The sequence below is a fragment of the Alosa sapidissima genome, chromosome 14 (genome assembly GCF_018492685.1).
Source record: "Alosa sapidissima isolate fAloSap1 chromosome 14, fAloSap1.pri, whole genome shotgun sequence".
Lineage (NCBI taxonomy): Eukaryota > Metazoa > Chordata > Actinopteri > Clupeiformes > Clupeidae > Alosa > Alosa sapidissima.
Genome location: NC_055970.1, coordinates 35,425,187 through 35,437,762, shown reverse-complemented (window position 1 = coordinate 35,437,762; position 12,576 = coordinate 35,425,187). Strand labels below are relative to the sequence as shown.

At 41.4% G+C, this 12,576-nt stretch overlaps 1 protein-coding gene across 1 annotated transcript in view; it reads left to right on the top strand.

Annotated features, from left to right (window-relative positions):
- The first annotated feature begins 4,078 nt into the window (after positions 1 to 4,078).
- The window catches only part of fbxo22 (F-box protein 22), a 76,051-nt gene continuing 67,553 nt past the window's right edge, over positions 4,079 to 12,576 (top strand). Inside the window, exon 1 of the mRNA XM_042061675.1 lies at positions 4,079 to 4,343. Coding sequence (XP_041917609.1) covers positions 4,237 to 4,343 — 107 coding nt within the window. The 5' untranslated portion in view covers positions 4,079 to 4,236. The remainder of the gene's footprint in view (positions 4,344 to 12,576) is intronic.

Here is a 12,576-nt window from a genome sequence, read left to right as displayed (position 1 = left end):
GGCATTTTGAGTTAAAGGTCTGTAAATACGGAAATAAGGTTCGCAAATACTGAAATAACGTTCGTCTTTCTTGTTAGTAGCTCTGCTTTCTGCCCCCTGGTTGCGTACGCATATGTTCGTGACGTTGCATAGAAATCCATGTATTGCAATTTAATACCATTGTTAGCTGTGTTTATATTGTCATCATGCCATATCAGTGTAAAATTAAATAATACTAATAAAAAAAAACGTTTGCATTCCCAAAAGTATTAGCAGGGAGTCCCAAAAGTATATTTTTTTAAAGTCCTTGTATATCGCTCTAGAGGCATTTCTTAGTAAAAGTTGGGAACAGGACTTTTCATCATAATTACTAAAAATATATAAGTGTATGTGCACTATGTACAGTATAAAGATCACTAGAATATCGCTATGTTTAAGTGTAATTACAGTATGTACATTTCTAAATATTGAATATATAAAATCGAGCGCTTTGGATTGTACTAAGTACATGTTAAATGCGCTTTATAAATAAAAATGACTTGATTTGACCTGACTTGACTAAATATAAATAGAATACTATGGGTGGGATAGGGGCAAAATGTTCGCCTCCTTGTTGTCCCTGTGAAGGTTGCCATCGACATGGACAACAGGCACAGGCAAGGAGGCACCGGGGGGGTGGGGGGGTTGATGGAGGGGTGTGAGGAACCAGTGATGTTTTGAGCAGTTTTCACCATCCTCTGCCGTGCTTTCCGGTCGGAGGCAGATCAGTTGCCATACCATACTGTGACACAGTTGGTGAGGATGCTCTCTCTATGGTGCAGCGGTAGAGGTTTAGAAGTTCACCAGGATCTGAGGAAAGAGGTTGTGTTCTTTAGTCTCCTCAGGAAGAAGAGATGCTGGTGAGCCTTCTTGATCAAGGTAGAGGTATTGAGGGTCCAAGAGAGGTCCACAGAGATGTGGACACCCAGAAACATGAACTGGTGACATGCTCCACCTCAGTCCTGTTGATTAGGATGGGGCTTTTTATGCTAGATTTTGACTTCCTGATGTCCACAATGAGGTCTTTGGTCCTCTTGGTGTTGAGAGCCAGGTTGTTGTCAGTGCTCCGCGATGTTAGGTGCTGGACCTCCTCCCTGCAGGCTGTCTCATCATTGTTGCTGATGAGAGCAATCACCGTAGTGTTGTCTGCAAACTTGACAATGGTGTTAGAGCCATGTACAGGTATGCAGTTGTAGGTGAAGAGGGAGTAAAGGAGGGCTTAGCACACGCCGGTGTTCAGGGTGAGGGTTGAGTGGGTGAGGTTATCTAATCTAACAGATTGTGGTCTGTTGGTTAGGAAGTCCAGAATCTAGTTTGAGAGGGAGGTATTGATGCACAGTTCACTGAGTTTGGTGATCAGTTTGGAGGGGATAATGGTGTTGAATACTGAACTGAAGTCAATGAACAGCATTCTCACATAGGTGTTGCTATTGTCAAGGAGGGACAGGGCGGAGTGAATTGCCATAAAGATGGCATCCTCTGTGCTCTTGTTCTGCCAAATTCTCTTGAAGCACTATACTGCAAACAAATTCGATCTCTGGGTACAAATAAAGTAACTTGAACTTGCACTAGTTATAAAGTTATTCATCTAGCTTAATTCACAGGACATTCAATCATTTTACTAACACAAAGGTTATAAATAAATATGGGTAACACTTTATGGTAAAGGTACATGAATTACCATGAATTCATGCATGAATTAATTCATGATTTATGCATTACTTCATTCCTTTATATCCTATGAATCATCAGGAATTGACATGAATTCATATACTCTCATTCATGATGACCTCATGTATGAGCAACACATCAACTAAAGCATTAGGTGTGATGGGTATATAATTATGATTTCTTAAGCATGATCATCATGATTACATGAATTGTAGGTTAATTGCTCATGCATTCATCATGTCTGTGGCCCTTCAACTAAAGAAGTGAATAATGACATGTGTTTAGAGAACTCCAAAGTTATGTTCAAATCAGAATTTGAGCAGTGATGACCACATTTTTGGCAGAAAAATAAATAGTCATGATCATGCTTAATACATCATAATTCATAATGATGTGTCCACCGTACCTAATACTTTAGTAATGTGTTCATGTATGAGGTCACAAATGACAAACTATGAACTCAGTAAATTCCTGATGATTAATTAGATATTAATGAATGAAGTAATACATAAATCATGAATTAATTCATGCATGAATTCATGATAATTCATGTACTCTTACCGTAAAGTGTTACCGAAATGGGTAAAGGCCTATTATATGTAACTTACTCCGAGACTACATACATTACCAACCTAATTTGCTTCAATTATGTAAAATGTAATATAAATCAGGTTTTATGGCCAAGTATACTTGCGTATTCAAGGAATTTGGTCTCTGCATTTATCCCATCCGTGAATTAGTGAACACACAGGACACACATTGACCTGTAGCAGTGAGCTGCCTTGCTACAGTGATGCTCGGGGAGCAGTGAGGGGTTAGGTGCCTTGCTCAAGGGCACTTCAACCGTGGATGTGGGCATGGGAGAGTAGTGCTCAACCTCTCCACCACCCACATTTTTCCTACTGGTCGGGGATGGAACCGGCAGCCCTTTGGTTTCAAGCCCGAAGCCCTAACCAGTAGGCCACAATGTTAAACTTTACATTTCATCACTACACATCTTTCTTGACCCACAAAAAACATAAGTCTCATTCATCAAATACCGTGTGCTTGCTCAGTTACAACATTTTAACCATTACATTTTTCAAAGTTTTTTTCAGGTATTTAGCATAGGCATAATACTAGATATTGTTTCTTTTTTTCCCACAGCCTGTATCCTTGATCTATTGGCCTGGGAAGATTTCTGTGAACAATATGAATTAATTTACATGGTATAATGACATCCGTCCAAAGAAAGTGCCCAAAATCGCCATTTTGGCAACCAAGCACACTGCCCCCACCTACACACTACACACACACACACACACACACACACACAGTCACTGCTCCACTCCCCTCCCACCCACACACACATCTTCACTGTCATCACTCACATACATCATACATACAGTACTCTGCTTGCAATAGTAAGTCCCTGCCCCCCCCCCCCCCCCCCCCCTACATACACAGCACATTATTTCATCCCCAACATACTTTACAGCACACTGCCCCCCCAAATACACAGCACATTGTCTCATGAGGAAGCTTCCCCAACACACATATTGCACACTGCCCTCTCCCCACATACACAGCACACTATCCCATCTCCCCTGTCATCCCCCCAACACACACACCAAGACCCCTGGCAGTTGGGTTAGCCCCTTGAGCCGTGGATCTGCCCAAGGTTTCTTCCTTGGTAAGGGAGTTTTTCCTTGCCCCTGTTGCTCTTGGGTGCTCCTTGTTGGTGCCCCCCACCCAATCCCAATCCTCCCCCACCTTTTTTTATGCAGCCCTTGCCACTTAATCTACTAAACCCCTCTTCTACTGCACTCTTTACCCCCCCCCCCCCCCCCCATTAATGCACAAATAGGCTGACACCAGACATAATTTCACTGCATTTCTTACTTCCAGTAACTATATGCATGTGACAATAAACTTCCTTGTATCCTTGTATACATTTTATTTATGCTAATTAGATGGTCATAAACTGAAAATTCAGCTTGAGAACAGGGCTAGTTGGATTCAGCACACCTTAATTATGTTAAACAGTCATGTTCCCAACTTTTACTAAAAAAATGCCTCTAGGAAGCATATATCTCAAAAATATCACCTGTCTAGTCTCCATTCAACCTCAGAGCGACGCGAAATTTCGGTGTGTGGAAACTCAAAACATTTGATTCCCTAGTTGGCCCAACTCTCGGCTCTGGTTCAATCTCTTGTCCGCGCACCCCTTGTGGTCGGTGAAGGCATTGCTAGTGGCCGCCTGAACGTATTGGCACAATGAAATTTCATTGTGAAATCATTTAATTGTTTTTATTTTGTTCACACACTATAGTGGTCTTCAGGTTGCTTCTTGTCAGAATTTTGTATCACAGGTCACAATCAGTCAAACCCTCCTGTTTTTGTGCTTGTTTCGCTTTCATAGAAAAGCTTTTATTTTTTTATTTTAAGGTAACATTTACCCGGAACTGATAAAACACTGGCCTTGAGCTGGTTGACGTTTAGCAGCTAACGTTATTGCATTTGATGTTGTCGTGTAGAGCTGCTACCAACCTCTGATTTTTTGAAAATATGGATGTTAGCGGTTCAGTTAGAAGTTATGTTCTTAGCAATGTTGCTGAAGTTGTCGAAAGGATCCTGAGCTTTGTTCCAACCAAATCACTTCTTCGGATGGCGAGGTAATGACAGTTTAGCAAACCTATAGGCCAGGGAATTATGTTTGCTAACGTCGTATAACGCTAACGTACATTCTCTGACAATGCACAATAGTTTGCAAATCGCTAGGGTGGTTGGTGGACAGTGCCATCATTTTCAACAAACTGGATGTAATTTATAGGCCTACTGCACACTTTTGCAGCTGTCTTCCTTAGAATTAGTCAGATTCGATACATCGATGGCTAGATGGCGTGGCTAACATTTACAATATTTTGAATTAGTAGTAGCTGCTAGTCCAGCAGCATGAGAGAGAAAGCCTTTAATTCCTATGGCCTGTTGGGGGGGGTTTGGCTGAGCATGGAACTGGGGGCGATCGTAGTGTACATTCACGGACAACCTTACAGTCAGGCGGTAAAATAAATAGACAATCCGTTGTAAGGGTGAATCTCAAACATCTCTTTGCTGCGTCCTCTGTCCTCCATCACGTACCCCGGAAATCGTTCAAAGCTCGAGTGGAGTCGCCCTGAAGCGCAACTTAATTTCATTGGATAACACAGCGGTCTGCCTGCTGTCCTGCTGCAAATATGCATTCGAACATGACGTGAAATATCCGTAGTCGAACTATAAATAAACTATTCGGTTTTTAGTGCCGGGTGTAGCGCATTTTTACAGTCTATGATTAGTTTGTTTTTTATTGTATTGTTTGCCATCTCATAGCGGGTGCTCTAAACGTATTCGTTGGCCCATGACCAAATCAAGCCAATAATAGCCAGTAGTCACAATAATGATAGGAGCCAGAGCCCTCAATAGCCACCCTGTTTTGAAAATAATATTGAAGATGTTCAATATTATTGAAGATAACGCACAGAACGGTCCCCAACTCATCTAAAATGTGGTGTCTTTACTTTGAGTTGTACACCGCAGATGGTAAAGTAACGGTTAAAGAGAATGTTGTCTGCGGTCTCAGCAAAAAACAGTTTAGCCTACTTACGCATCCACGACATCCAATCTTCGCGCTCACCTGTGGAGTTACCATCCAAATGAGGCAGCGGTGTCAGAGGCACAGTAGACGGCCAGAGCATCGCCAGGCGTCCAACATCTTATGATTGCATACATTCCGTAAATCCTAAATTATGTCCAGGGTCTGCTATTTACTTAGGCTGCAAAGCACAGGCACTATTTATTTGAGGTAGGCTTATTCGAGGCAGACCTTTATTTCTTACATTGTACGTTATTGTGAGACATGCGTTTTGTTTGGAGCGGCATACCAGGCTATCAAACGCAGACGATTTTCGGTTTTAGTATGGGATTTAATTTACTTTTTGACTTTTATTATATAGTTAAATGTTGAGACTGATGGGCATTTACATCTAGAGGGTATTTGATGATCACTGTAAAGTTTCGTGTAGTTGAAAAAGTGTTGGAATTTCCAGCTGTTTATTGCGAGACAAGGCCTTTCCTTCATTCATTGAACGTGCGCTGTGCTCTAATGGAAACCTTATTGCATAGCGAAGTAGCCTAAATTGATTTTTTTTTTTTATTATGCATGGTTTACTTTTTATTAAATTCGTAGGCTGGAATGCCTCGCGGCAATAATTGTGTTTAAATGTAGTAGCCTAGTGCTTCAGCCTCTGGCAAGCTCCAAAGGGGGCGGCTATACACCAATCCGCCGCTAACTTTATGGGCGCTGCCATCTTGCCTGCCGCCATTGCTGCGTGCCTGCGGAGTGTGAAGGTGTGACACTTGCCAGTGCCTTCTAATGGCTTTTCAATGAAAGCATCCTGTCAGAGAATATCAAATAGGAGATCCTGCTCATGAAAAAATGTCAGGTGAAAGGGAACATTGGGTAGATGTCAGGCAGTGGCCAAAACTTACCAATGAAGGTAATTTATTGACAACATAATGTATTAAGACGTGTATTAATTAATGACAACAATAAGCCGAATGCTATCATTAGTAGCTGTGTTGCTAATATCACAAGCTTCAGAAGTTGCAAATAACTATTAGCCACGACCACTTGTAGCAGTAAAATACATGTTCTTACAGGTATTCAGGATTAGTTTATTAATCGTATGTATTTCATCCACTTTTAACGCACATCTTGGTCCTCCACTCGACAAGGAACTCTGTGTAATCCGTAAGCCTGTAAACATGGGCACTCAATGTGCAACAAAGGTTTGTGAATTTCACAAACGGTTTAATTCTAGAAGATTTCTCATCTACAGCTAACGTCTGCTACAGCCGCCTACAGGACAAACACATTACTTCGCTACTTCCTTAGCAGCAAGGCAACGCAGTAATGGCGGCGCTGCTTTACTTCCGTGTTTCGCCGGATTTGTGTATAGGTTGAGAGCTGTTGGAGACCCATGGTGCAACGAGACAAAGTCTTTATGCCGCTGTTGTGTAATTTATTGTCTTTAATCATGTTTAGGCTATGTTTGTTGGGGACAAACAACAACGAAAGAAGATCAATAGAATTTTCTTTATTTGTCATATGATTGATAAACAACCATAATATGCACGTCTTCTTATAGGCTCCTCAAGAAATACGCACTGAATAACGTTTGGTTGTAGCCGCCGGATAGGTACCAGCCCACCAACATGTACTCGCATGAGAGCTCGTGCCCAACACGGATTTTCGTGCATGGAGCTGGTTCCAAATTTTCCATGCAGCGCCATATTTGAAAATGGCGTATGCTAACATGCCGAAGCTAATCTGCACGCTCTTGACCCCCTGGTCGTTCATGTCTATGGGCGCGAAATGGGGATCGAATCCTGTCTGCATAAAGAGGCGTGTCGATGACGTATTGACGAGCGTACGTAGCAACCGGCCAACAGCAGCTGCATAAATAACCGCCGCACACCTGATATAAGGTCGATTTTCTCCAGACTGGAATGCTCAAAAATGCTAAAAATGTACCTGAAATGTTCAGAAGGGTTTGAGGATCATGAAAATGTGCCCGAAATTCACATTCCTAACTCTATAGAACCAAGACCTTAGCATATGTGGTGAAATTCTGAGCTATGCCCATAGACTTCAATGAAGCAGTCGCTGCCTCTGCTCTGCATAAAGGGGGATTTTGACCCCCCCTCGTGCGATCCGGGTTCCCGGAAGTTGCTCCTGATGAAATATCTTGCTCCGCCTTAACAATCTTTGGCCCATCTACGGAGAGCCTTGGCACTTCCTATTAAGCCTCATTGTATCAACATTGGTTGCAGTTCCATTAGAATTCCACTGGGGGTGATCGCGGGCGAGTGCAGGTTGAATGGGGGTCTATGGAGCTAGATGGCTAAATGTATCTCTTTCACCTGCTTGTCGTGGAAGAATCGTAGATTTTATTGTAGTTTATGCAAGTTCAATATAGATTTTAGATCTAAAGTTGAATGAACGAGTACTTATGTCCTTTTCATTTCTTACAGGTTGGGTCGTTGTTGCCCATATCACGCTAGCATTGTGCTAATGAATGACGTCATTGACATATTTGAAAAGCTTTTTAGAAGACTTACGTGACTTCAAAAAATATAACAATCAACAGTGTGTATTTTCTTTGCCTCTCCTAGCGAATGCAACATTCAAATTACTACTCAAAAAATTATATCCAGAGAAAAGTGGATATTGAGGGGTAAAGCTCCATAGACCTCAATGCATTCTGCACTCGCCTGCGAGCGCCCTCAAGTGGAATCTGAGGAGGAACTGCAACCAGTCAAGAAACTGGAAGTAACCAGACAGTGCCAATTCTCTTCCTATTAGACATTCTCTGGTTAAGTCAAAGATCCTTGATTACTAGCCAGATAGAGCAACGTAAGTCGTTACCAGAGCCCGTTTACAGAGAGCCGGATCAGAGCCGGGGGGCCTCAGCAAGTTGGAAGGAAAAATAAAAGCAACAAATAAATACATCTGAAAAAATGTAAATATACCTATTACTATGAGGGTTGTTATACAATTCCATTATAATACAGTAATGTGACGCATATCTGAACATTATATGTCCCATGATAATGACTGGGAATGAGTGATAGCTCTCATATAGCAGAAAGCCCCAAATACAATTTTTACACACTGTACATTATGCTCCATCGCGAAGTGCTTGTGGCTAAAATAATGATTAGGATTAGCTTAATGTATTTTTACATTTGCCGTAGTATTGTCGATGGGTTTATTAACACATCAGAACCTAGTGGTATTTGGGGGGCCTTGTCGTGGAAAAGTTTGCGAACCCCTGCTTTAGGACATGATATGAATAATTTAATTAGTCATGTGAACCGAGCTAACGCTATCTTAAAATGCTATACAAGTGGATGGGAGTAGCTATGGCAATACAGCTATGCGCTAACAAGTTACTAGTAGTTGCAGGACTTCGCTTAAAGCCCCCCTGTGTAACGTTTTCAGTTGTTTGTTAACTAAATCAACATTTACCATTCATAAATGTGGCCTCATTCATGTTTAATTATGACCACCACCAATTCGAAGCATACCTATTGGCTTAGAAATCCTCATTTAAATCTACATAGCACAGGGGCGACTAGCCATGTACATGCGCCATGTTAAAATACCGGTGGCCAGCAAGGGACATAACATGCGAATACAGCTCAGTCTTTGGCGTCTGGATGCATAGAAAAACATTAGCTTGGATTCATCTGCAGAATTTCCCTACATTTAGCAATGTAAGTTACGAGCCCATTTTTTACAAGTCATATCTTCCTAACAGTCCGACATTGACATTGTATTTTCCAACGAAATAAACAAAGAGAAATAACTTTGTTCATGATCTGTCACCAACTCACTTGATCTCTAGTTTCTAGACCCAGAGACAGTTGACAACCTAACCTAACATAGTTATGCTAGGACTAATAGACCACAAAGTTGCTGAACGTGTTATTTCAGTTTAGTTTGCAACAATATAGTTTAACCAAAGTCCTTAGCTGCAGTAGCCTACTACCTAGCCGTTCCCATTCACTTTCCGTTTACTGTGCTAACGATAGCTAGCTAGCTCGATCCGAAAGAGTTGCATTGGCATTGCACACAAGCAATGGCAATAAAATAGTACACAAAATGTTATGAATATGTTGTTATTGCTTATTCAAGCGTAACTCTCGCCAAAATGCATCCTAGGGTGTTTTTGTCAATGTACCCGAGTCAAACTTTCGTGAATGGGAGTCGTATAGCCTACTATTTTGACTAAGAAGGCTTAACACGACGTGAAACTTTAATCGAAGTATCATCAGTGTCTCTACACATGAACTTGAGCATTGAGAACATTGTTAGTGTACACATAGTTTACTAAAAAAAAAAGGTTTTGGACAACTCACTCCTTGACTGATGGCAGCGAGCACAAAACCCAAGTGAGTTGTTCAAAACCTTTCTTTTAGTGAACACTGTGTACACGAACAATGTTCTCAATGCTCGAGTTCATGTGTAGAGACACTGATGATACTTCGATCGAAGTTTCATGCTGTGTCGAGCCTTCTTAGTGTTTTAAAAATAGCGATTTTGACGCGATCATGTATCAAAAAATAGTTCCCATTCAAAACTCCACAACACGGACAAGCTTGAAAGTGGCGCTTCAGACCTAATTATGCTTTTAAACGAAAGTTTGACTCGTGTACATTCACAAAACACCCTAGGGTGCATTTTGGCGAGAGTTACGCTTTCAGAGAGAAGTTTATGCTTCAACGTGCTAGGACTCCAGAACTAGTGTCAGTTTTGATGTGTGACTGCTCCCGTAGTTCTAAACGAGGCAGCGCTTGAGAGGTTGGTTGCTATATAACTCCTAACCACTAGATGGGAGAATTTCTTACACAGGGGGGCTTTAAACTTAATATACTGTTGCAAATTCACTAACGCTAGCTTAAAATGCTATACAAGTGGATGGGAGTAGCTATGGCAATACAGCTATGTGCTAACAAGTGACTAGTAGTTGAAGGACTTCGCTTAAACTTAATATACTGTTGCAAATTCACTTGAGTATAAACTATCTACTTTAACTAATGTCAGTAATGTTATTCAGCTAGTTGTCATTTCAAAGAAATTACACTTCTCCGTTTAAAATGTTACCTTAGCTAAGAGGCTAGCTAGCATGCTAACAACCGGACAGTAACTGGCAGCAGCATGGTCTGATATTAAGTTATTTTATTACAAATCCGAACACTAAAAAATTACACTTAGGCTTGAAACGATCCCAAACACTTACAGATTATGACACAATTTTCCAATAAACCCTCAACAAATCCAGAAAGACATAATGACCAATTTATTGGTAAAATTCCACAAGTCTCCATTGACATTAGTGCAGCGAGGGCTTACTCTGGTCTGCATAAAGGGGGATTTCTCCCCCCCCCCTTGCAATAATCGAACGCGGAAATTGTTGAACGTTTGCGCCTCTCGCTCCGCTTTAACCCTCTCTGGTTAAGTCATTTAGAGACGAATGACCGCGTCGCAGGAAGTGCATCATAACAAAGGGACGCCAGACCCTCTTGTAACAGCTGTACTCAGTGATACTGCAGACTCGTAAAAGTAGTTAGAAAATAAGGCTTTCCTCATGCTGCTTCATTATGTTGGAATGTGCAAAAATGTACAAACAATCAAGAGGATGCCTTCTTGTATGTGATTTCTGCAACAGTGATACTGTAAACGTGTTGATAGCCTATTGTTGATTTTTATGCTGTAGCCTAGTGTAAAGCATGTCACAGAAAACACTTAATTGATGTGATATAATGATAACTTGTATCCCTACAATGGGTTATTAAACATCATACTAATTTATTTAGTCAGTCATCATGTTCATGTTAATAAATAGGAAGGACACCTAAACGATAGCCATAAACCAAAATTTCGCACAATATCTGCCGTGAGTCCTTATGTGTGAGTCACAAGCTCCTCCCAGCTGACTCTGGCAGATCACATGGACAGTCAGTCGCGATCGATTATTTAATAAATAAATGTGAATTACGAATAATAATAAAAAGCTTCTACCTAATGTGACTATTTTTTTCCATGAACTGTAAAAGAAAACACTTTTTTTTCCCGCTGTATTCTCCATAAAGAGTAAAGAAAATTATGTACTTATTTCCGGAATTGACATCACTTCCTGGACTCGTCTGAGGCTGGTCTAATGGGTCTGAGGTCTCTCAATAGGCGAGTTCGACTTGCGGCAGATCTGTGCAGATCTGACTTGATGTGATGCATGCTGGGTTGAACACAATGCATACTGGGATGGACTCAATGCTTACTGGTTAGAAATTCTGTCCGACTTCTGTCAGCCGGGGAGGGACTTACCACCGTGACACCATGTCACATGGCCTTAAAATATCGCGGGAGTCTTAGCCTGCAGACAGATCTTGCAGTTGCCTTCCACAAGCTGCACGAGCTGAAACACGCCCTCATGACGTCAGTTCAAAGACGTGATGGGGCCATTTGGGAGGAATGTCCTCATGACTATTATGACGGGAGGCTCATGCTGCTTCCTTATGTTGGAATATGCGAAAATAAACAGAAATCGAAGGGATACCTTCTTATACATGATTTCTGCAACAATGGTAGGCTAGCCTACTGAAAATGTTTGGATATTCTGTTATTTTCTGCTGTTGGCTAAATAGATAGACACACTTGATATTGAATTTATGTGCTACAATGCAGGCCTGTTAACTGTATGACAACAGTGGTTTATTTAAACTACATCATAAGAATTTATTTCGTCAGTCATCATGCTCATTTTAATGAGTAAGAATGAAAGTTCTGCTGTGTTTATTGCAAACAACATTCCGCGATATCTCCCGCGATGTCTCCCGCGAGTCACGTCAGGCAGACTGTAGCCTTTCTGTCCGGGATGAGCTGCCCTCTGTTGTAGCTCCTCCCGGCTAGCCTCTGAAGATCACGTTTACGTAGTAAGCCAGACCAAGTCAGACTCAGCCGCCTCGCCTTAGCTTCAGAGCTAAGGCGAGGCTACAGATTAGTGTTAGGTGTCTCTACAGAACTCTCATACCTCTCGTACTTAACAGTAATTGCGCATGACATTAATTAATCCGCACACAAGTTTTATGTATTTTTATACCGTGTATTCTCCGTGTAAATTCATGCACCGAACCGTGACACCCGTACCGTTTCGGTTCAATACGAATACATGAACCGTTACACCCCTAGAATGCAATGCAATCAAGCATTTTGGGCGATGTGGAGTCACAAGCTGGCAGCAGATTAAATACTCATGATGGAGAAAAAGACTGTTTTAAAAGGACGTGACCGAAGCTGAAGCAAGC